Raw genomic sequence first — 23,964 nt, 5'->3', positions numbered from 1 at the left:
TGCTTCCTGGGTGCATCTGTGTCCAGTTCTTCCAGCACCCCAGGCCAGGGACGGCTGGGTGAGTGTCACCAGCTCAAGCTGCAGGGACAGGAGCCGTGGAGTCAGTGTCCCACCAGGGGACAATGCTGTTAATTGTCACCACTCCGGTTTTCAGAGTCGCTGCCACCTGCACTCAAGGCCACGATGGCCGTGTTGTCCCACTGGCACGGGAGCTGTCTCTGCAGACAGATTGGTGACATTCGAGCTGCTGAAGGTCACCAGGATGTTGTTAAATCCCGGCAGTGTCCAGTGACCGAGGCTGTTACATCCGTGTGTGGCGGGCGAGGAGCAGCACGAGGGGCAGGAGTTGCTGTGTGGGGCCCAGTGACCCAGAGCAGAGCACAGGCACTGCCAGCCTGGCCACCCCACGGTCCTGGGACTGCGGGGGAGCAGCCAGGCTAGTACAGGCACCCTCAGGGTTTGGTTTTTTTGCCAGTAAAAAGCTGAATTAATCCATTTTTAGGGAAGAAAAAAGGATTCTGCCAGGTCCGTGTCGCTGCCAGTGTGACGGACAAGAGTCGATGAGCAGCAGAATCGGTTCTGCTTTTCATTTCCTTTTCCCCGTAATTGCATTTAGTCCTGGTGAGGGAGATGCAAGGAGGCTGCTGAGGGACACAGGGCTGCAGCCAGGTCTTCCTGTCCTGCCCCCACACCTCCCTCCCAGGACATCAGCCCCACCACAGCACTTTTCATGGACTCCCAGAATGGTTTGGGTGGGAAGGGACCTCAAACCTCATCTTGTTCCACCTCCCTGGAAGGGCAGGAACACCTTCCACTACCCCAGGTTGCTCAAAGCCATGTCCAGCCTGGCCAGCTTCCAGAGATGGAAATGTCAACTCCTGTCAGACAGCACGCCCTGACCTGAAACCCCAAACTTCTTCCAGGGAGTTGCAGGCACCACCCCAGCAGTGGGAAGGCAGGAACCTTGGCAGGAGCCAAAATGCTGCCACCTACAGCAGTGACCCATGTGGCTGCGCTGCCCTCTGGCACCTTTGAGCACAGAAGAGACCACAAATCCCAACTTAGAGGAGGTTCATACACCAGCCAAGTCCTGGATGAGGACTTTGGTTCTGCAAAGGCATTGACAGGTCCCAACAACTTCTCCCATCACGGCTCTGTTTATCGATGCCACTGTCCAACACGAGATCTGACAGCACTGGGAAGGAGCCTGGCGTGTTCTGGGGAGCTGGTGTCACCGCCCCAGCCCCAGCCCTAGGGATGGATGTCATCCAACCACAGCCCAACCTCAGGAGCTGCAGCCAGGACAAGCTGGGATCCCCGGGAACCGAGCTGGTACCAACAGGAGCTCAAACCTACAGCAGGGAGATGGATCGTGTCCCACCCACCCCGACAGCAGGTGCCCAGCAGCAGGGAGGTGTTTCCTTGGAGGCAGCCTGGAGCTGCTCCTCCCCTGGGCAGGAATCCCACCACTCCTGCCATTGAGGAGCAGCTCAAGGACAGCAGAGCAGTTAAACACAACCAGGGCTTGCTCTCAGTCCCTGGTGACCCCGCAGCACCCCGTGGCCGGACCCACAGCACCCCAATGCCCTCGGAGGCAGCAGGGAGGACTGAGCGCTAGAAGGAGTGTTTGGAGGAGCCTTGTGGAGGGGTCCTACCAGAAAAAGGGTCTTTTACTGCAACTAGAATTTTATTCTATTGTATAATTCAGGAGTGCATCACAGCCCCGCGAGCCGGGCAGGCACCTATCAGAGCTTCCAATCTAGACACACGAAGAACTTCCTCATCAGCTGCATCTGTTAATTACTCACCTACCCCCCGGCTGGAGCTCCTCCTGTCGCATCCAGCCCGGACGAGGCAGCGCCTCCACAGAGCTCCTGGACAAAAAGTGACTGTGCCAGAATCAGCCTACAGAGCAGTTAATAAAAAACAAAACAAAACGAAACAAAAACCAAACAAAAACGAACAAACAAAAAAAACCCCAAACAAAACCAAAAATAAAATCTTGCCCATCCTAAGGTTGCTTATCAAATAAAAAGTTCCTCCACATTTATTAAAAAAACCCAAACAGTAGATTTAAAAAGCAGTTACGAGTCCTACTCCGGCAAAACACCCTGTGTACAGGTTCCTTTTGTTGGCGGTTCGTTTGCTCGTTGGTGAGGATTCCCCCTAAATCAGCTGCTTCTGTTAATTTTATATATATATATAATCTTTTTTTTTTTTTAATTTTGCCGCGCGTTGCTTGCTTTAATTCATTAATTTATTCCCAATCAGCCGAGTCTCCACCAGACCAGCGGCGCTACCACACACAAAGCTTCCTTGATGTCCATGCCCTGAGCCGGGGTGGGGGGCGAGGGGGGGAGATGGATGGAGGGAGGGTGGGAGAGATCAGTGGAGGACAAGGAGGACGAGGAGGAAAAGGGAGGGATGGAGGGAAGGAGAGGAAGCCTCGGCAGCCCCCCTCACTCCCCCATGTGCGTCCTCAGGTGGTACTTGAGCGACTGCTTGTAGCGGAAGCACTTGGTGCACTCGGTGCAGGGGTAGGGCCGCTCGCCGGTGTGCGCCCGCTGGTGCTCCAGGAGGTGATGCTTCTGCGTGAAGTTCTTGCCGCACTCGCTGCAGTGGTAGGGCCGCTCGCCCGTGTGGATGCGCTGGTGCTCCAGGAGGTGGTGCTTGCGGATGAAGCCCTTCCCGCAGACGGCGCAGGCGTGCGGGCGCTCCCGCGTGTGGATGCGGTAATGGTTGGTGAGCTTGGACTTCTCGCTGAAGGTCTTCTCGCACTGGCTGCACTGGTAGGGCCGCTCGCCGGTGTGAGTCCGCTGGTGCCGCAGCAGGTGGGAGGGCCGGGTGAAGTTCTTGCCGCACTGGGGGCACAGGAAGGCCATCTCGTTCTTGCCGGCGTGGATCCTCTGGTGCATGAGCAGGCTGATCTGCAGGCGGAAGCTCCTCCGGCACTCGCCGCAGGTGAAGGGCCGCTCCCCGACGTGGGTGATCTGGTGTTTGCTGAGGCTCGACTTGTGGCTGAAGCTGCTCTCGCACTCGGAGCACTTGTAGGGCTTCCCCGGGGGCGGGGGCCGCGACGGGGGCTTGAGGCCGTGCTCGGGGCGCCGCGGGACCCCCACGCCGCGGCGCGTGTGGCTGCGCTGGTGCAGCAGGAACTGCTGCTTGTTGCGGAAGCTGAGGTCGCACTCGTGGCACTCGTAGGGCCCTTCCTTGAGGTGGTTGCGCTGGTGGATCATGAAGTTGATCTTGAGCATGAAGCTCTTCCCGCACTCGGGGCAGATGTAGGGTCTCTCCCGCGTCCGGTTCCGCTGCTGGCCGCCGGACGGCTTCATGTCCCCCGAGTCCCTCTCGCAGGCCGAGGGTTTCCTGACGCGGGCCAGGCTGCGGGGCTGCGCCTTGGAGCTGCACTGCGCCTCGCAGGCCTCGTGACTGGGGAACGCCGGCGGCTCGCTCCGGCCCGAGAACATGGCGCACGGCTCCAGCGTGTCGGGGTCATCCTCCTCCTCCTCCTCCTCCTCCGTCTTGATCACGATCCCATCCTCTGAGGGGGAAAAATCGAACAGCCTTAGGGTCACCGGGCGGGACGGGGTGGTCTCCTACACTGCTGGGGGCTACAGAAACACCTGCGTGGGCTCCTGCAGCTGTTTGCGCCTGCCTGCTCTGCCCGACCACCCGGACCGGCTGGAGCCCAGAGCGCTGGGATGGACCATATGCCCCCCAAGCATGGAGTTCAGACAGACCCCCCCGCTCAGGCTCCTCTGGAGGGTGCACTCTGACCGCCTGCCAGGAAGTTTGGCAACTTTGTGCTGCTTCAGGATATGGGGGATAAAAACGCCGCGGGTTCACCAGGGCTTGGGCGGCCGAGTGATTTCAGAGCACCTCCATCTGCTGCTGTTTCACTGGGCTACAACACCACTCCTGGCACGGCACCGCTCGGCAGAAACACCACCAGGCTGCCAGCTCTGCTCTGGGGACAGCACAGCCCGCCTGGGCCTGGCCCTGTCCCCTTCCCTCAGCCTCGCTGCGATGTGGCGCGGCCAGGGACCCAACCCGCTCCTTCCCAGAGCACCCAGCAGTGGGATGGATCTACAGTGGGATGGAATGGCTGTGGGATGGATGGCAGCAGGCCAGGCTCCGTGTCACCAAGGCGGGAAGCGAGCCGGGGATTTTGTTTGGTGACAGCAGCCATCCCAGGGCCAGCACGGCCCAAGGAAAGGCCCTCATGTCACCCCACACTGGACTGTGAGCCAGGCCTAAATACTCTCCCAGGAAGAGCAGCTACACTTTCCCAAGCAAAGGAAACCCGATGGGAGGGGATGTGTCATAGCCACAGCCCTCTTCCCTTTAAGGGACAGGAAAACCCAGGTCCTTCTCCCCGCCCCTCTATGGACCTGGGGGCTCAGCCCCCCATCCCGGCCAGCACGGCCACAGCTCCCTCCCAGCCCCACCAGCAGTGTCCTGGCAGAGGCAGCAGCTCTCGGCCAAGGATCAGCTCCAGCCCCACCGGTGGCTTGGCTGGTTTCCCTCCCAAAGCCCTGAGCAGACTACAGGACCCACAAGAGAGCTGAGGCCCTCAGGAGCTCTGTGTCTTGGTTTGTGTTACTGCACCGCAGAGGCGTCGGGAGGAGGGAACCCACCACTCCCAGCCTCTCATCTCTCCCATCCCCACCCCTACAGCACATCTGCAGGACTCGGCCTGTATCTGCCACTGCACTGGCAGAATTCTACACATGAAACGCTCAGTGCCACCATCCCATCTCTCCACCTCGTCCTTCCCCGTCCCTCCCGGCAGCTCACAAATCAGAGCTCCAAACACATTCTTCCCTCTCCTGTGGAGCTGTCCCGAGCAACTCCCACGCTTTGCAACCTGCAGGACCTCCCACATTCCTCCAGCAGCGTCCGGTGTGCAACCATCCACTCCTCCACACCTCACACCAACGTCCTGCCCTCTGCCACAGCGGGATTTTGGGAGCAGGGCTCACCAGGGTTCTCGAGACACATCTTCCCTTGGTCTCCGTGGGTAACCAGGGCTTTTCCCAGACTCACAGGACAGGGCCAGTGCTCGCTCTGCTCCTGAGCAGGACAGGAGCCCCTCAGAGACCACGCTCTGTGTCCATCATGGATGTGCTGCCTCCTCCTCCTCCAAGCTCAAGGTCTGACTGAAGCCACTCTGGGAAGCTGCTGCAGCCAGAAACTTCCCTTCTGGTGCTGGTTCTGGGGGGATTGAACTCCTCCTGTCTATCCAACCCCCTCCCCACCATTTCCTAACCCACCGCGCGTGCAGAGCTGTGTTGTCCCGGGGCTCTCACCTGTGCAGCCCCCGTGGTGAACGATGACCCTCTGGATCTCGTTGAAGTCGGCTCCATACTCAGAGGAGTCCCCCAGGCTGGTCCCCGGGAGGTCCCTCGGGGGGGACACGGAGCCGTAGGGGCTCTCACACGCCGCCTCCTCGTCCGGGCTCTGGAAGCTGCCCTCGGACTGCCCCGACATCCCGTGCAGCTCGGGGTTCTCAGGGCTGTCTTCAGGAAGGAGCTCCTCCGTTTTGATCACAACCCTTATTCCAGCTGCAGCAACGAGAGATTCCCGCCCGCCGTCACTCCCAGGAGCCGGGATCCCAGCAATCCCTGCCAGCTGCAGCTGCTCATCCCGCTGAGGGTTTCCTCTGCTCTCCCTTCAGGCCCTGCCCTTCACCCATCCCAGGGCCCTCTGCCGGCACAGGGAACTGGCTCCACGCAGCCTGGGGCCTTGGTGGCCCAGCTCAGCACCCCTCGGCCACCCCACATCCCCCAGCTGCAGCTCCACGTGGGGCCGGGGTTTTCCTCTTCCCATTGGCCTCAATTTAATTTCAAGATCCTTGTGACGGAAAGCACGAGCAGGGGGTTGGTGTGACCCCGCATCCACAGCTTGGCATCAGGGATAACGAGTGGAGATGGCTACCTCCTTATCTCCTTATCAGCTCCCTTATCAGCGAGCAGGAGTCACTCTGGGACTGGGGGTCACTGGTGTGCCATTCCCAGCCCCAGTCTTGCCCCTCAGCAGGAGCATGGGACCAGGCTTCCCCGCCCAGGAGGATGCTCCAAGGATAAACCCAGGCACCAACCACGCAAAGAGAGGGTGGAGAAGATTTTCTGGGTGCATGGGCTCTCCCATTGGGACCCGATTCTCCTTCCCTGCCAGGCACACTGGCTCCCTGAGGACCCGCTCTGGTTGCAGATGCCTCCCTTGCTGGGAAGGGCTCCCAGTGCCCAACTCTCCAGGCTGTGCCTGTCCTGGTTTCTATGTTGAGCTGCACCTGGACATTAAACCTCCCATCAGCCAAATTTATCCCGTTCCTAGGCAAGGCTTCTCCTGACAAACCGCAGCAGCCGCAGCTCCCAGCAACATCTGCTTCAGCCTTGGGACGAGCAGCTCCTGGGAGCACAACCCAGGGCCGCCCTCGTGCCAAGGTGCTGCCTCACCTGCTGTGGCATCAGTAATGATCTCACTCTCCTCCAGGTCCTGCTCATTCCTGCCCCGCGATTCCTCGCCTTGCTCGATCTGAGACAAAACACCGGGTTTGGAAATTGCATAGTCTGTTGAGAGACAGAGGGGTGGGAGAGAGGGATTACTGCACTGGGCATCTAATATTGGCTTCCACCTCTTCCCAGCGTGCAGGGGACGCGTGAGGACGCTCAGGAACATCCACGGGTGCAAAATCCTCTAAAGGGTGCACGGGCTGGTACCCACTGCAGACCCAGGAGATGCAGGGAAGCCCTCCCAACAGCCATGGGGAAGGAGCTGGTTTTGGATGGCGTAAGTGTGGCTGGAAGAGGTTTGGGAGGTCTCCCCCCACCCAGCCAGAACGGCACCACAGCATGAGCTGGAACGAACCCAGACTAAAAACATCCTCCGGTGTTTTTAAGCCTTTAAAAAGGGACATTTGGGTCTCATCCAAGGGGATCTCCAAGGGAAGAGCCAGAAGGAGCCTTCTGTGCCTCAGCAGGGCGAGGACACCCCGTATTTACCCAGGGAGATCAGAGACTCGTAGTTCCCCTTCATCACGTTCTTGTACAGCTCCTTCTGCCACTCCTCCAGCTTCTCCCATTCCTTGTCATTGAAATAGACGGACACGTCATCAAAGGTCACCGGCACCTGCAATTCCAACGGCGGCTTCAAGCAGGAGCCTGGACACTGCCAGGCTTCAGCTCCTTCAAGGCCATCAACGAGCTGGTTTTTACATTTAAAACAACTCCTGGGCAGGTATTTCTTTGGGAATAAAGGACTCAACCAAACCAATGGTTCCTAGGGATGAATCCCGACTGGGATTTCCCCCAAGGACCCCGAGCTCCTCCTCTGCAGGGTGATCACAGCTGGGCTGGACTCATCCCTATTGATGAGCTGACGTAACTCCTGGATTTAATTACCCCAGAACTCCAGGGAAAACTCTACCCAGGCCCACAGGGCTCCCCACTATCCCTGTGGGGTTACTGTGTGCCCACCATCTGCAGCTTCCCACCTTGTCAGCCAAGGAATAATTCCTAAGGATAAATTCAGGATGTGCAAACTGTGCTGCCTTGGAGTGGAGCTCTTCACAGGGAACGCAGCACTCCAGTTCTGTCCCCCAATTGCACTTAATGGGGTGCCAGGGTCTGAACCCACCTTTTCCTGATGCTCTCTGCTCTCTCCAGAGACATTTCCTCTCCCATGTCCTACATGGTCTCATTTGCACACACTCTTTTAGTGGGAAGGTTGTGAAATTCAAGTAGGAACTGAATATTGATGGTGGGCTCTTTCCAGAGCTCGGCTAAGCCCAGGGAGCTCAGCTGCCTTCCTGAATCCCAAAGCTTCCCCCTTCCCTGCAGCAGCAGCTCCCACTTGCTCCTTCCCCAGCTGGGAGACTCCGCAGCATCAAGGTGGTCAAAACAAAAGAACCACAAAATCTGCAGGTTTTTTTTTTTTTTCAAATGGTGGCAAAAAAAAAAAATAAAAAAAGAGTCAATGGCCCCAGGGCTGTGCAGGGCAGTGGAGCAGAACTGAAACCTCTGGCCGGCGTACCAGGATGTCCTCCCAGGCCTCTGCCCCACAGTATTTTAATCCCAGCAGGGGATGATGAGCTGGGAAGCTGCAACGGTGACACTCACCTGCGCCGGGGCTGTCCCCGCTCACCCAGCCCGGTCCTGCCCTCCGGGGGAATTTCGGGTGCAGTGCCCGGCTCCCGCCCCCCCAGGACACCTTTACCTTGGGGACCTCCCCCTTCCTGCCCGGGGGCAGCCGCAGGATCCAGAAGTTCCTGTTCTTCAGGAGGTTCTCCATGTTCTCCAGGCGCCGCTGGAGCAGCCCGTACTCCTGGATCAGGGTGCCCAGCGCCGCGCACTTGCTCTCCAGCTGGTTCCCCAGCTCCGCCGCCGTCTTCTCACAGTCGATCAGCTTCTTCTCCGCCATCCCCGTCCGACCCTCCAGGTCCAGCAGGCGGGTGGAATGGGAATCCACCTTCCTCTCCACCGCCTGCACGGCCGCCACCACGGTCAGGGACAGCTCCGCCGTCTGCGTCTCCCGCTCCGAGGTGCGCTCGGGGCCGGCCGCTGGCCGGAGGGGCGAGGGGCAGCGCGGCGGCCGCACCGGCTCCGGCGCCTGCGGACACAAGGGCGCGGGGTCAGCGCGGCGGATCCCCCCCGGGGCACCGGGACCCTCGCGGGGGGATAGAGACCCCTCCCTACCCGGTGTGACAGGGGCCCCCCGCGGCCACGGGGACATCCCCGGGGCCATGCGGACCCCGCGGGGGGGGGCCGCTGCAGGGCCCAGCGCTCCCCCCCGGGGCGGCGGGGACGTCCCCGTGTCCCCGCTAAGCCGCTTACACCGGCCCCGTGCCGGTCCCACGGGACGGGCAGGACCCGGCGCGGCGGGGGCGGGGGGGGGGGGGGGGGAGGTGACAGCGCGGGGCCGGGAGGTGACACGGGACGGGGGGGGGGCCGCGGGGTGACACGGGCCGGCCGAGCCCCGTTGCCATGGGCACGGCGAGGGGACACCCGGGGGGCTGCGGGCGCCCCGTCGCCATGGGGACCGGGCGGTGACACGGGAGGGGGCGGCGGCGGCGGGTCCGTCCCGGGGGGCCGCAGGGCCCGGCGGAGGGGGGGGCGCGGCGGCCGGGCAGGCCCGGCCCCGACGGCAGCGCGGGCGCCGCCGGCCGCGGAGGCCCGGGCGGGCTCAAGCGGCGCCGCCGCCGCCGCCCCCCCGGGGCCGCCCGTCCCGTCCCCGCCCGTCGCCCCCGGGGATGGCCGCGGCCCCGCGCGGTGACAGCGCCCGCCGCCCGCCGCCGCCTCCCCCCCCCCCGCCCGCCGCGGCCCCGACGGCGCGGCCCGTGAGCCCCGACGTGCGGCCCGCGAGCCGCGGGCGGGCGGTGCGCGCCGGGCCCGGCCCCGCGGCGGGCGGGCGCCCTTTACCTGAGCGGGGGCCCCCTCGGCCATGGCCCTTTGTTCCGTGCCCGGGGCCCCGGGGGCCGCGGCCGGGAGGATCCAGCGCCCGCTCGCTGCTTCACCTCCGCCCGCCGCCGGGCATCGGGCTGGGCGCGGGGCGGCGCGGCGGGGCGGGGGCGCGGCGGGGGCGGGCCGGGGGCGGCGCGGGCCTAGCGGGCGGAGGCGGCGGGGCGGGGGCGGCGGCGGCTCCGACACCGAGCGCGGCTCCGGGTCCGGGTCCGGGTCCGGCGCTCCGGCCGCGCCGCTGCCCCGCCGCGCCGCCAGGGGGCGCTGCCGCGGCCGGACCGCGCGCCGAGCGGGGCGGAGCGGGGCGGGCGCGCGCCGCGCAGCGCCCCCTGGCGGGCCGACGGCATCACCGCCCCGCCCCGTCGGGGCCCCCCCACGGCACCGCCCGCAGCGGGGACAAGGGGACAGGGGGGACAAGGGGGGACACAGGGGGACACAGGGGACCGGGGGCAAAGCGGGGGACTGGGAGAACCGAGAGATCGGGGAACTGGCGGGGCTGGCGGCATTGGCGGCACGGGGGGGGGGGGGGGGGGATTGGTGGCACTCGGGGCATTGCCCGAGGAACTGGGCAGGCAGCGGGGAGCCAGCGGGAACTGCGGGGACCGAGGGGTAACTGGGAAGGGGAGGAGTGACTCATCTCCCCAACCCACTCCGGGCTGCGGTGCAAGGCGACGGGAGGGGCTGGTTTGACTGGGGCGAACGAGAGGGGCAATGCGGGAGACTGCGGAGGGGCTCGGTGCGAAATGGGGGGGCCAACAGCGGGACCAGGGGGTCACTGTGGAGGTCCCGGGGCGGCTTCCCCGGCCCCGCCCGTCGGGTCCCCGCCGCCCATCCCTGCGGGCTCGGAAATGGCGGCCGGAGGCGGCGGCGCCGTGGAAACGGAGCGACCCCTCCCCTGCCACGGCCTCCCCGCCGGACCCGACCGCAGCATCCCGTCCCGTCCTCTCCCATCCCGTCCCGTCCCGTCCCGTCCCGTCCCGTCCTGTCCCGTCTCACATCATCCATTCCTATTCTCTCCCACCCCATCCCAGTCGATGCTGTCGTGTGCTGCCCCATTCTGTCTATCCCACCACGCCCTGTCCCATCCCTGCCCTCCTGCCCCCCGCCATCCACGCTCTCTTCATGCCCCGGCCCGTCCCACTCCATCCACACCGTCTAATCCCATCCTGTCCCACTGCACCCTCTTCTGTCCCATTCCATTCCATCCCCTTCCATGCTGTGTGTCCACTCTTGCCCCACCCTATCCATCCCATATCTTGTCCCATTCCATCCACGTCCCATCCAGTCCCATCTCATTCCATTCATCCTGTCGCACTGTATCCTATTGTGTCCCATCTGCCCTGTCCCATCCCATCTCCCCAGTCCCACCGCTGCCTGCTCTGGCACAGCCCTGGCACACCTTGGGGGGGAAGTTGGTGACACTGAGCACAGGGAAGGGCAGGAAACTCTTTGGTCTATGGGCAAAGGGAGAGGACAGGTGGGATGGGTCACCTGGGCATGGCAGGGGACAGGGGTGTGACAGCAGATGGGGACCCCCAGGTAAAGACCCCCTGTCCAGGCCCCTCTTGGGCTGTCCCAGGGATCCACAACCCTGAGCCATTGGGAGAGGACACCAGGAGCAGCTCTGGGATGGAGGGGGAATCTCTGCCCATTTGTACATCCCAGTGCAGCTCCTGGCACAGGCAGTGCCTGTCCCAGGCTCTGGGATGTCCCATTGTCCCTGTGGAGATGGGTGTGGATAACCCTGGATAATTCCCAGGAGTGGACTGAGCAGGACTGGGGTACAGCCATGTCCCTGGAGTGCCTGTGACCTGTGACCAGCCCTGTGTACACACACAGAGCACACGTGTGACCAGAGTGACACTCCTGTGTCCTCACGGTGTCTCCGTGTGCTCAGAGCTGTGCCCTTGGCAGCACACGCCCTCCCTGGCCTGGATCCCACAGGATGCTCCTTCCCCGAGCTCTTTTCCCTCTCCCTCTTTCTCCCCAGCATCTCCACGCCCACATGGGGCAGCCCCATTCCCACGGAGTGGCTCCAGAGCGTGGGGGGATTCACCGGGGTCACTTGCTCCATCTCCCCGGGCACCCAGCACAGACTGGGGTGGCTGAGGGACTCTGGCACTCCCCGGTCTCTGTGCACCCCAAATGTCACATCCCCGTGGTGGCTCTGACGCGTGGGCTGCCCTCTCCCCCTCCCACACCAGGTCCCAGGCTGGAACAACCCCTGGGCCTCACTGGAGCTCGGGGGGTCTCTGGTGGGGAGAGGGAAGTGTCTCTGTTTTCTGGGCTCTGGCAGGGAAGAGCCTGGGGAATGCTGGGCTGAGGGGGAGCCTGGAAGGAAAAACACCCAGCTGGCCACCCTATGAGGTTCCTTCCAACCCAGGCTTTGATTCCATGATCCCAGCTTCAAGGTGGCCACAGCCACCAGAGCTTCTCCCTCTCCCTCACCCTGAGTGTGGGATATCCCAGCTCCATCCCACCACAGATCCAAGGATTCCTCAGCTGCCCACAGCCCTGTTTGTGTGTGCCACGGGCTGGCTCCCGGAGCACAAACCCTAATTGTAGCAGCAAAGTGAAAACCACAAATCCCAGCTGCAGCATCCCAGAGGAGCCTCGCTTGCCAGGCCTGGCTCTGCAGCTCAGCTTGGCTTGTGCTGTTCACCTGTTCCACAATTACCTGGAAAAGCTCCCGAGTGCCAGCCAGGAGCAGGATGAGGCACCTGTGAAGGGCTGACGCGGAATTCAGAATGGAAACACTGTATTGACAGACTTTACAAAAGTTATTACAAAACACGGTCACGAACCAGCAGCTGACGATACAGAGCGAAGAGACACCACGTACAGCCACCTCAGAACAACACCAACAGCTCCAGAAGTCGTCCAATATTTACACAAACGGCTGGAAAACTCCGGGCAGTTATCGCATACATGGAAGTGTTTTAGAGCAACTGTGAAATATAGTGTCACACTTTTCTTTGTAGTATTATCATCATCATAATTAATAATAATAATAATAATAATTAATAATAATAATAATAACAGACTACTTCTAAGTTAACTAAAAACCAAACAGCTCTTTACAGGGGTTAGGAGAAGCTGCTTTCACTCGTCTTGACTTACCTGAGTGAGACCAAACCCAGTTAAAAAATAATAATAAAATCACCTTCATTGCCAGGAGTCCGCGTGTCGGCCCAGCGGCGCCGGTCCCTCGGGCCAGAGGGGAACCACAGCCCGGCTGGTGCCAGTGACACCCTTCAAAAGAACGGAGACGTGTCCTCCTCGTGTGAGCGAGCCCAGCACGCCTCCAGAACGCTGCCCTTCCCGACTCTTCCTGCTCCAATGTCCTCAGCCCCTTCTCCAGCACCTGCTTTCATCTCACCCCGCTCTTTGCCACGCTCTCCTCTCCGCTCTTCCGCCTTTCCACAAAAATCCCGCGTCGTGCCCTGACCACCTCTCTGCCTCGCCTCTCCTGCCTTCATCCCAGTCCTGGCCTGGCCTTCATCCCAGTCCTGGCCTGGCAGCCTTTGGGGACACGGCGACGCAGCGGGAGCGGGCGGCCGGCTGGGAACGGCGCCTTCCTTCCTTCCCTCCCTCTCTCCTCGCGCTTCCAGCCTTGCAGTGAAACGAGTGGAAAAAAGAAAGCGAAAGCTTGTCACTCCTGAATATGCACAAAGATAGGTGGGGGAACACCTGCTAAATACGGACCCCAGAGAATCGCTCGGGAATTTATTCTCTACGGGCAGAAATCCAACCCTGCGTAGGGAACAGCGAGCACGGGGGCCTGCGCCGCGGTGGAAGTGCCACGGGAACCCCGCGGGGTCCCAGAGCTGCCTGGGCCGGCCGAGCAGAGTCTTTAAGAGGAATTCCTTGGATGCTTCACCAAAGCGGGCTTCGTAGCATGACCACATGGATTAGCTGCGATACAAGTCACCTGCCATCATGCTGCACGTCCACCTGCCAGACCGTCACGGTCACCGCGAGCCCTCCTGCCCCGGCCCCACCTCGGCTACTGCTTAGTCTCTTTCTTCACGCACAAATGGTCGGTCTGGGTGCCCGCCGAGCCCAGGTTGTGCTGGGAATCCTCCCCGGGCCGCGGGTTGCGGGAGTGGATTTTCTGGTGGCAATTCAGCGACTCTTTGTAGCGGAAGTGCTTCCCGCAGACGGGGCACTGGTAGGGGGTCTCGCCGGTGTGCACCCGCCAGTGCTTGAGCAGGTGGTCCCGGCGGATGAAGCTCTTCCCGCACTCGGTGCACTGGTAGGGCCTCTCCCCGGTGTGGATGCGCTGGTGGCGGATGGCTTTGGAGAGGTCTCGGAAGTCCTTCCCGCAGTAGGTGCACGTCAGCGGCCCGTCGCCTTTCCCCGTGTGCAGCTTCTGGTGCAGGATCAGACTCACTTCCAGGCTGAAGCTCTCCTTGCACTGGGAGCAGGTGTAGGGCCTCTCCACCATGTTGTTCACCTGGTGCCTGACGAAGCCGTACTTGAACCCCGAGCTCTTCTCCCCGTCGGGGCGCTTGGACGCTTTGGAGCGGGAGGAGCCGCCCTGGCCCTTGGCTTTGGATTTCTGCCGGAAGCTCTCGCCGCGCTCCAGGGACGTGCAGGCCTCCTCGCTGGCGTGCGTCTTCTGGTGGGTGGCAAAGAGCTGCTTGTCCAGGAAGCTCTCCCCGCACTCGCAGCAGATGTAGGGCCCCTTGTCGGCCGCCGCCTCCTCGGGATCCTTCCTGGCCAAGTCCCTCCCGCGCCGCACCGAGCGCCTCAGCCCGTTGCCCGTCGCCGTTCGCTGCGGTGGCGCCGACCCGCTCTGGCTCTTGCTGCTCGACTGCATCTCCTCCTCAGGGTTGGAGAAAACCTCTTCCCACTTCCCTGTCAACGACCTGGAAAGCTCCAGGCTCTCGGAGCCTTCCTCGTCGCACGGCTGTTCGTCTGGCGGAGCAGAGACACGGGTGTCATTTTGGGGAGGGAAGGAGTGGGTGTTGTTTACACAGCTCCCTCGGGATGGGGGTTGTCTCTGCTGTGCACACCCAGCTCAGAGCCTGGCACTGACGAGTCCTGCTGGGAGCACCTGCTCTGGCCTGGGATACAGGCGAGGCCAGAGGGATTTGGGCTCAAAATCTTGAGCCCAAGATTACTGAAGTTGAAAAAATGAATTATTGAGGTCGAAAAAATGAATTATTGAGGTTGAAAAAGGCCTCGGAAGTCACTGAGTCCACCCACCCCCCAGCACCGCCGAGCCAGCCCTGATCACAACCTCAAGTGCCACATCCACATGGATGTTACATCCCTCCAGGGATGGGGACTCCATCAGAGCCCTAGGCAGGCCTTTCCAATGTGTAACAGTCCCTTTTGGGAAGGAAATTTTCCCAATTTCCAGCCTGACCTTCCCTAGCACACCTTGAGGCCGTTCCCTCTCCTCCTGTCCCTGTTCCTGGAGCACAGCCCGATCCCCCCGGCTGTCCCCTCCTGGCAGGGATTTGTGCAGAGCCACCAGGTCCCCCCGAGCCTCCTTTTCTCCAGGCTCAGCCCCTTTCCCAGCTCCCTCAGCTGATCCTGGTGTTCCAGACCCTTCCCCAGTTCAGTTTCCTTCTCTGGACAACTCCAGCAACTTCTGCCTTCAATTATATTGTAATATAACATTATTTATAAAATCTAGCTATTGATAGGTAGCCAGAAGAAAAAAAGAGGGCTCCTGAAGCAAGACAGATCTTTAAGAACTTGTCGCTCAGGATAAAGGCCAAAAAACCAGAGAAAAAGAGAATAAAGCTTCTTTTCCTCGTGGGCTTGTACAGTGCCTGAGGCTCAAGGATCTCCCACGGTATAAACCAGTTGCTCAAAGCAACTTCCTGACATCCTGGAAAGGCACCATCCAAAAAGCTGAGCTGCTCCTGGCAATGAGGCTGGGAAGGCAAAAGCACATCTAGGCAAGGGACACTTCCCAAAGCAGCTCAGTGCACTCACATGTACCGGGGACCTCCATGCTCTCCTCCTCCTCAGAGCCTTCGCGGCTTTCAGCCAGAGTATCTTCATATTTACCCCATGAGCTGTCATCGGGCCCAGGGAAGAAAAACTCTGTGCGAGAGAAAAGAGCAGGAGTTACACTCCAACCTTCCAGCTGCTTTGGAGGATTCCAGGAGAGATGGATGCATCAGGTTGGAGACAAGCAGGAAAGCAAAATCGCCCTGTAGCTGAGGAGAGAGCTGACACAACAGAACAGCCCGCCCCACATCTGCCTCCACCTCCCCCCTGAGTTCCAGGAATCTCGTGGCTCACCAGTGCTGGGGTCCGTGGGGGTCTCTCCTCCCTCAGAGTCCTCCTGATCCTCGGTGTTGGGATCCTCTCCCTGCTCAATCCGCGTCAGCAGCTCGGGTTTGGAGATGGCAGCGTCTGCACATGAAAAAGAGGATGAGGATGTTTCCCCTGCCCCGGCGGGAGAGTGACTCTGCAGCCTTTGCCCGCCACACCTTCCTTTGCTGGGAAACCAACGAGAGAGGCTTAGGAAGCTGCTCTCAGCCCTCTGCCCCGCTCACCTCGCGTGGGCCCTGGATGCAGGAGCACGCTCTGCTCAGGTGAGGAGCACCTCCCAGCCTGCAGCGTTGAGGAGGACAGGAAGAAAAGGCGTCCAGGCTTACCTGCAGGCTTCTCCTGTCTTCTCCTCTGCGCTAAGGTCCGCGGATCCATTACAATGGGGGCTTCAGCTCGGCGGGCAGCACCAGAGCTGCCAGCACTGCCCTCCCCGTGCGGTTCCCTCCAGCCAGGACCGCTCCGTCCTGCTCGTCCGAGTCACGGGGCTGCTCGCGGATTTTGGTGGGGGAAAGGGGACAATCACCATCTCTCCTCGGGCGGAGAGCACAAAACTTTACTTCCAGACATGGGGGAGGCCCTTGGGGGTTCAATTCCACCTCTGCTCCGGTGGATCCGTTTGCCTTACACAGGAGGCCAAAGCCCTAAACCTCGTTCCTCAAGGGGAACCTTGGGATGAAGCACAGATGCATTTCTCTAAGCTCCAGGCTCAGATCCCCAGATCCCCTGCAGCAGGACAGCTGTGATGCCGTGCCTCGGGAGCAGGACACGGGATTGGTTTGAAAACAGGAGGACGGGGGCTGTGGTTACCCTTCACCTTTCTCCCTGGCACACAGGGACTGCAGGAAACCTCTGTTCGAAGAAATAAACAGAGGGGGAAAAAAAAAAGCAGAGAAAGCCTGGATTGGGCAGAGTAGGATGGCAGGGAGACAGATGAGCCTGGACTCGGCACAGGGAAGTGTCTGACTACCAGGGACGACGTCTGCGCTCCCACCCCCGGTCCAGCCAAGGCAAGGTCATTTCTGGAACATGTTGTGAAAGCAACGTGTTCCCCAGAGGGAATTCCTGCGGCCAGGACTGGCAGGAGCGAGCGGAGCGCGTTCCTTCGGCTGGGAATGCACTGCCCTGAGCTGCTGAGGGGAAAGCAGGAGGCAGAGCTCACCCTCAGCTGCTGCTTTGCCCTAGCTCCTCGAGCAGGACTGGCTCCCTGGGGCTGGACAAAGCACCCAGGCAAATGTCACTTCTCCCTCAAGGGAGGCCCCAAGGAAAGGGCTGGAAGGAACCTCAGAGGCAGGGCTCAGGGCACCCTGTGCTGCCCTAAGCAGCCAGCGGGCTGAGGCACCCAGCGCAGTGGATCTGTGGACCTTGGCGTGACAAAGGAACTCCCCTCTTCCCCAGCTTTGCTCGGATTGAGGGTCCTCTCACTTCCTCTCCTCCTCTTCCTCACAATCCCAGCTCCCGCCGGGCCGCAGGGACCATCAGAGAGCCACTGTCCCTGCGGGGACACTCGTAACATCCTTCCACCCTCAGTGTGGCTGCGAGGGCTGAACTTGCTGCCGGGGCTGTGCGACACCTCCCCAGAGCACACAACCCCCTCCCTGATCCTGCAGGACACAGCGCTGCTTCCATCCACCAGTTTCCCAGGAAAACTGCGTGCCGGGAGGCTGAGGGCAAAGCCTGGCCCATCGTTACCCATGGAGATGACGGCCTCGTAGTTGCCTTTCATGATGTGCCTGTAGAGCTCCTTCTGCCACTCGTTGAGGCTCTTCCACTCCTCCTCAGAGAAGTTAAACGAGGCGTCGTTGAAGGCCACGGGGACCTGCAAAGAGCAGCACCACGGGGTTTGTTTCTCATTTAAGGAAAGATACGGGGATGTTTTCTCATTCGGTTTTCTCAGTCAAAACTCCTCCAGCGTCATGCAGGACAGTCCCAGGCAGGAACATCTGCTCCTTCCCACGTGCCTCGTGTGCCTCATCCCTCAAGGGAAGCGACAGGGATTTCCCTTGTCACCCGCCTGTCACCTCCCCCTGCTCAGCCTCCTCCTGTCACAGGCGATGCCCCGTGCACAGCACCTGGCACAGACTCATTTTCACCCCCTTTTTGACACAATTCTGCTGCTCATCACCACTGAACAGCCCCTGGGGATGTTCCCAAGCCTTCCCTGTGGCTGAGCCACAAAATTCCACATGGTCCAAACACAGGAATTTGTGACATCCCTCCCAGGTCACACCTGCACCAACTGTACGTAATCAACACAGCGGGACCTGTGCTGGTGCCCCTGGGTGCTGAAGGGAAGACAGGGCTGTGGGGGAGCCATGAACTGCTCTCAGCACTGCAGCTGCCCCAAAACGGGGCCGTGAGTGCAGGGATCAGGCTGTCAATGCACAGGAGATGGGGCTGCCAGTGCATAGGATATGGGGCTGTCAGTGCATAGGATATGGGGCTAACAGTGCACAGGAGATGGGGCTATCAGTGCAGGATATGGGGCTATCAGTGCAGGAAATGGGGCTGGCAATGCATAGAATATGGGGCTGTCAGTGCACAAGATATGGGGCTGGCAATGCATAGGATATGGGGCTGTCAGTGCAGGATATGGGGCTGTCAATGCATAGGATATGGGGCTGTCAGTGCAGGTTATGGGGCTATCAGTGCATAGGATATGGGGCTGTCAGTGCATAGGAAATGGGGCTATCAGTGCAGGATATGGGGCTGTCAGTGCAGGAAATGGGGCTGGCAATGCATAGGATATGGGGCTGTCAGTGCACAAGATATGGGGCTGGCAATGCATAGGATACGGGGCTGTCAGTGCAGGATATGGGGCTGGCAATGCATAGGATATGGGGCTATCAGTGCAGGATACGAGGCTGTACAGGGCATGGGGCTGTGAGCTCAGAGTATGGGGCTGTGAGCTCAGGGCTCTGCGCCCAGCACATGTGCAGAACAGCCCTGTTTTGCAGCGGAGAGCAGAGAACCGTTACCTTGGGGACTTCCCCTTTCGCCCCCGGGGGCAGCCGCAGGATCCAGAAGTTCCTGTTCTTCAGCAGGTTCTCCATGTTCTCCAGGCGCTTCTGCAGCTGCCCGTACTCCTGGATGAGCGTCCCCAGCGCCGTCCACTTGCTCTCCAGCTGGTTCCCGAACTCCACCGCCGTCTTCTCGCAGCCGATCAGCTTCGTCTCCGCCATCCTCATCCTGCCCTCCAGGTTCATCAGCTGGGCGGCCTGGGTGTCCACCTTCCTGTCCACGGCCTGGATCTCGGTGACCAGCGTGAGGGAGATCTCGGCGGCCGGCAGCTCGGCCTCGCCGCCGGGGCCCTGCTCGGGGGCGGGCAGCGGCTGCTCCAGGCCCAGCTCCTGGGACTCCATCATGCACTCCAGCTCCTGCGGGGGGAACGCGCCGGTGAGCGCGGGGACGCGCCCGCAGCCCGCGCGAGGTGGGGGGGGGGGGGGCGGGGGGGCGGGCCGGGGGGCGGCGGCCGGCGGGGGAGGCGGAGGGGGGGCGGCGGCGGCGCTTACCTCAGCGGGGGCCCAGTCGGCCATGGCGCGGGGGGCGGCGCGGGCGGTGCGGGGCGGCGGCGCGGGCGGTGCGGCGGCGGGGCCGGGCGGCGGCGGCGGCTCAGCAGCGGCGGGGCGGAGCGGCCATGCCGAGGGCGCGGGGCGCGCTGGGAGCGGCGGCGGCGGCGCCCTCCGCCACAGCGCCCCCCGGCGGCGGGGCGGACCGCGCGCCCGTTGGGCGGTGGCGGCGCGGCCAATCGGGGGGCGGAGCGCCGGGGGGGCGGGGCCCGGCGTCGCGCGCGCTCCCGCCGCCGGTAGCGGGGCCGCGCGAGGCGGGGGCGACGGCGGCGGCGGCGGCACCGGGCGGGAGCGAGCGGGCGGGAGGGGACCGTGACAGGTCCAGGCAACGCCACCGCGGCCCACCGGGGCTCGGCGGCCCCGCCACCGGCCCCACGGGCACGGCCGACGCCGCGGCCCGCCGCCCGGCCGCGCGCCGTCATCCCGGTGCGGCGTCGCTCAGCCACCGCCATCCCTCGCGCTGCTGAGGCCTCGGAGGGAGCAGCACCGGGAGCAGCTGCCGCCGCGTTTCCCGAAGACCGGGACGGTGCCGGTGCCATGAAGGAGGACCGCCAGCATCCCGTCGATCTGGGTGAGGCACCGGGGCCATGCCGGCACCGGTTCGGGCACCGCCGGTAGTGGCCTGGCCGTGAGCGAGACCGGCACTCACCGGGTCGGTACCGGGAGCGGGAGGTCACGGGGTGGCTCTGGGGTCGCCACGGGACCACACCGGCTGCCTGTACCCATCACCGCGGGCAGCCAGCACTGGCCTGTTGTGACCGGTGTCATCACCGGTGGCATCTCCATTGGCATCGCCAGTGGCATTGAATTATTAAAAATACGGATATTGATCTAATACCAATATCCAACTATGACGGACAAAGACTCTAACGGTTTAAAGTTAGAAACTGTGTGTTTATTACAACGCCGGGCAGCGTGCGGGATAGCTCCCAAACACACGCGCTCACAGAAGATCGCAGGGTCTTTTTATGCACAGGAGTATTGAATACCCAAAACAGAAATGTATATTCATGACTCTGGTACATCCCATTCCCCGCTTCCTATGGTAATTAGCCAAAAGCTATTAAGCATGCGTGGCTTGTTCTTTGAAATGGGTCGGTGGTCTTTTTTATGGGGCAGGGTCTCAAAATGATGAAGATGAGTCTTCTTCGCTTTGACTTTTTAGCCTTTTAGTGTTGCGTGACAACGGAATCCTGTTTTCCCAGGACTTGTTTGATTCATGGTTCTGTTGTATTCTTGGCGTCTATCGATCAGTCAGAGTACACAAACATAAGTCGACAGGCCTCATGATTTATCAATTCCTTAAATCCGGCTTCTGTTAACAAAGGGGAGTTTATCTATCTTACCTCAGCAATATCTAGTTTAACTAAAGTCCTTAATTCTTCAAAATTAACGTCTCGGCATCACCGGCTGTCCCTCCTCTTGTCTCTGTGGCAGGTTACGCCATCACCAAACCCGACATCCTGGCCGAGGTGGAGCGAGGGGACGAGGGGGTGGCGGCGGCAGCGGGGCGTTACGGGGAGCACCAGAGCCCCCGGCCACACACGGCGCCCGCCGGGCCCTCCCAGGGTGAGCGGGACACGGGGACGGGCGGGATCGTGGCCAGGCGGGACCTGGAACGGGAGTCGGGCACCGGGGCGGATCCTGCCCAGCCGGAGACTTGGTCCCGTGGGATTCCCGGTGAGGCGACCACACCTCAACGCGCTCCTGTCTCCACAGGGGACTGGCAGGGGAAGGAGGTGAAGAGCGAGGATGGCGTGTCCCCACCGTCCCGCTCCTCGCCGTCCCGCCACGCCGGCCCCGCCGACTTCCTCGCCCCGCCGCGGGAACGGGGCTGCAGCTACTGCGGCGTCCTCGAGCCGGAGCCGAATCCCGCTGCCGGTACCGCGGGGTTCATCGCCGCACCGCCCGCCTTCGAGAGCCGCCGCTGCCGGCCCGGGGAGCCGCCGCTGGATTGTGCCGAGTGCGGCCGAGGCATCGGGCAGAAGCCGGACCTGGTGCGGCACCGGCTGGGGCGCGGCGCGGAGCTCGGTCCCGCCTGCGGCCGCTGCGCAAGAGGCCTCGCCGAGCCGGCGGGGCTGGGGAGCACGGGCAGCCCCCCCCGCCCGGGCCCCTGCACCGGGCGCTCCCCGGGCACGGCGGAGGGAGCGACGGCAGCGCCGCGGAAGGAGCGGAAGGAGCTGTCGCTGACCGAGAAGGTGCGCGTGCTGGAGATGCTGGAGGGCCCCAAGGTGTCGCAGAGCGAGCTGGCCAAGCGCTTCGGGGTGTCGCAGCCCCAGATCTGCCGCATCATCAAGAACAAGGAGCGCATCCTGAGCGAGTGGCACCGCAACGGCGACCCCGAGCGCAAGCGCAAGCGGGAGGGGAAGGACGCGGCGCTGGAGGCCGCGCTGCTGCGCTGGGTGGAGGGCGCCCGCGCCGCCGACCTGCCCGTGGGCCGCCCGCTGCTGCAGCTCAGGGCCAGGCACCTGGCCCGGCCCGAGCCCGAGCCCAGCGGCGGCTGGCTGGCTCGCCTGGGCGCCCGCCATGGTTTCGCCAGCAAGAAGCCGCCGGCGGAGAAAGGGGACGCGGAGCAGCCCACGGCAGAGCACTGGGCCGGCACGGTGCTGCCCGGGCTCCTCCGCAGCTACACGCCCGCCGAGATCTTCGCCTGCGGGGAGACCGCGGTGCCGCTGCCGGCCGGCGCCCTGGGCAAGGGCGAGAGCCCCGGCGAGCGGCTGACGCTGCTGCTCTGCGCCAACGCCAGCGGCTCGGAGAAGGTGCCGCTGCGGGCGGTGGGGGACAGCCCCCGGCCGCGCTGCCTGCGGGGCGTCAACCTGGAGCAGATGCCATGGAGCTACCGCGCCGGCAGCCCGGCCGGCCTGACCGCCCCGCTCTTCGCCGAGTGGCTGCGGGAGTTCAACGAGGGGATGCGGCGGCAGGGCAGGAGCGTCCTGCTGCTGCTGGCCAAGCACGAGGCGCACCCCTACCTCCAGCTGTCCAACGTCAGGATGGTCTTCGTCCCTCTGGCCGCCGCCCTGGCCCAGCCCCTGGACCGCGGCATCGCCAGCGACCTCAAGGGCCACTACCGGCGGCGGCTGCTGCGGTGGCTGCCGGCGGAGCGCGGCGCGGCCCAGCCCAGCCTGCTGGATGTGCTGCACATGCTGGCGCAAGCCTGGGGCGACGTCCACCCGGGGCTCATCGCCGGCTGCTTCCGCGCCGCCGGCTTCACCCCCGACGCCGGCGCCGAGGCCGTGTCCCTTACCTCGGCGCCCGGCCCGCTCGGCCGGGAGCAGCTGGGCCACGACGGGGACCCGGCGGAGGCGGACGGGGACGAGGGGATGGCGGAGGGCGAGGACGCGGGCGAGCTGGCGGCCGTGCCGCCCTGCCCCTCGGAGCGGGAGGTCTGGAGGAGCCTGGCCACGCTGCGGCGGTACCTGGAGTGCCAGGCCACCTCGCCGGACCTCTTCCAGGCTTTCTATGAGCTGGAGGACGCGGTGCACATGGTGTCAGCCGGCGCAGGGCGAGCCTTCTTCGGGGACAGCCCTGCCAAGCAGTGACCGGGCGGCTGCGTGTGCCGGGACCCGCTCGTGCCCGTGAGAGTGGCCGCTGCTCACCGGGGCTGTCACCGGCCCGGCCCGGCCACTGTTCCCTGCAGTTGTGCCGTGGGGTTTGCTGTGTGTGGCCCCGTGGGTGGCTCTGGTGCCACCACGCCCTGGGTGTCACCCATGGGGCAGGGGCAGTCCTGGGGACACAACCCTGCTGCCAGAACTTTCTCCCAGAGGGTGGCTGCTGCAGCCAGCAGGTAACAATGTGGAGCTGCTGCCAGTGGGGTTTGCCCGGAGCGGGGTGGTTGTGACTGCTGTGGGGGGATGTGGGTGGTGCTGCAGTGTCCCTGTGCTGGGGACAGCAGCTCCTTCCCACGGGGGAATTGGGTGCCACCGGCTGCTGTCACCACGTGGTGCCCAGAGGATTGTTACAGGCATTAAAAAGTTGGAATTCAGCAAAGTGAAACGCGGGTGTTTCTATTCCTCTGTCACATCTGCTGTGAGTGGGGCAGAGCTCCCCGAGGTCGCCAGAAGCAGTGGGGCCACCCCAAAGCCCCCTTCTCCTCCTGCGGACACCATGGCCCCACAGTCCCGAGCTGTGTGATTCCCACCTTTGTACCAGGGCCACAGCAGCACCAGCGGGCAGTGAGGACCTGGCTGACCACCTTGTCCTGGCTGTGCCAGCCTTGGTGGCACCCATGGGCACCCTGGGGTCCCCTGCACAGCCCCCTGTGTACACTGTGCCCCACACCGGGGTCCCTGAGGTGGGGCAGTGTATGGGGTTGACCCTCTGGTTGTCTACAGAGAGTCAGGGGCAGCTGGAGGTCACCAGGCAGGGACAGAGGTGTCCCCACAGGCACAGGGGGATCCCCACATGGATACATGGTCACGGGTGGGCATTAAGCACCCGGGGGAGGCGGGTGCAGGTACAGGGGGGCAGCAGGCGGGACCCCCCCACAGGGATGCACAACCACGGCTGGGAAAGTGGGGGGATGCAGGGGCTCCATGCACGGGGGGCTCCCCACGGGGACACACCGTCATGGGGGGACCCCCGTGGGATTCACCTTCACGGGGGTGCAGGGATGGGGGTCGTGGCGGGATCCCCACGGGGACACC

General features: G+C 63.0%; 3 protein-coding genes across 4 annotated transcripts; 1 reads left to right on the top strand and 2 right to left on the bottom strand.

Annotated features, from left to right (window-relative positions):
• Window positions 1–1,678: 1,678 nt before the first annotated feature.
• Window positions 1,679–9,581, bottom strand: LOC136300272 (zinc finger protein 777-like). The gene is made up of 6 exons (XM_066202550.1): window positions 9,420–9,581; window positions 8,218–8,610; window positions 7,005–7,131; window positions 6,459–6,572; window positions 5,310–5,564; window positions 1,679–3,541 (listed from the first exon to the last, which is right to left on the bottom strand). Exons 1-6 carry the CDS (start codon window positions 9,441–9,443, stop codon window positions 2,460–2,462), a joined length of 1,995 nt encoding a protein of 664 aa, XP_066058647.1. The 5' UTR covers window positions 9,444–9,581; the 3' UTR covers window positions 1,679–2,459.
• Window positions 9,582–12,199: 2,618 nt separating this feature from the next.
• Window positions 12,200–19,347, bottom strand: LOC136300333 (zinc finger protein 777-like). Its single transcript, XM_066202662.1, has 6 exons — window positions 19,265–19,347; window positions 18,731–19,129; window positions 17,445–17,571; window positions 15,723–15,836; window positions 15,411–15,521; window positions 12,200–14,378 (listed from the first exon to the last, which is right to left on the bottom strand). The coding sequence occupies exons 1-6, from the start codon at window positions 19,286–19,288 to the stop codon at window positions 13,465–13,467; spliced, it is 1,689 nt and encodes a 562-aa protein (XP_066058759.1). The 5' UTR covers window positions 19,289–19,347; the 3' UTR covers window positions 12,200–13,464.
• On the top strand, window positions 19,124–23,292 carry LOC136300281 (tigger transposable element-derived protein 3-like). 2 transcript variants are annotated; one of them, XM_066202573.1, is made up of 4 exons: window positions 19,124–19,148; window positions 19,790–19,892; window positions 20,759–20,890; window positions 21,041–23,292. In XM_066202573.1, exons 2-4 carry the CDS (start codon window positions 19,859–19,861, stop codon window positions 22,858–22,860), a joined length of 1,986 nt encoding a protein of 661 aa, XP_066058670.1. In that variant the 5' UTR covers window positions 19,124–19,148; window positions 19,790–19,858; the 3' UTR covers window positions 22,861–23,292. The 2 variants fall into 2 exon arrangements, with proteins under 2 accessions (XP_066058670.1, XP_066058660.1); XM_066202563.1 differs by lacking the exon at window positions 19,124–19,148 and having other exon boundaries at window positions 19,607–19,892.
• The last annotated feature ends 672 nt before the right edge of the window (window positions 23,293–23,964 follow it).

Source organism: Chamaea fasciata, unplaced genomic scaffold, assembly GCF_029207755.1.
Source record: "Chamaea fasciata isolate MVZ Bird 193981 ecotype frontalis unplaced genomic scaffold, bChaFas1.0.hap1 SCAF_1, whole genome shotgun sequence".
NCBI lineage: Eukaryota > Metazoa > Chordata > Aves > Passeriformes > Sylviidae > Chamaea > Chamaea fasciata.
This window is presented reverse-complemented; position numbering and strand designations above follow the sequence as displayed.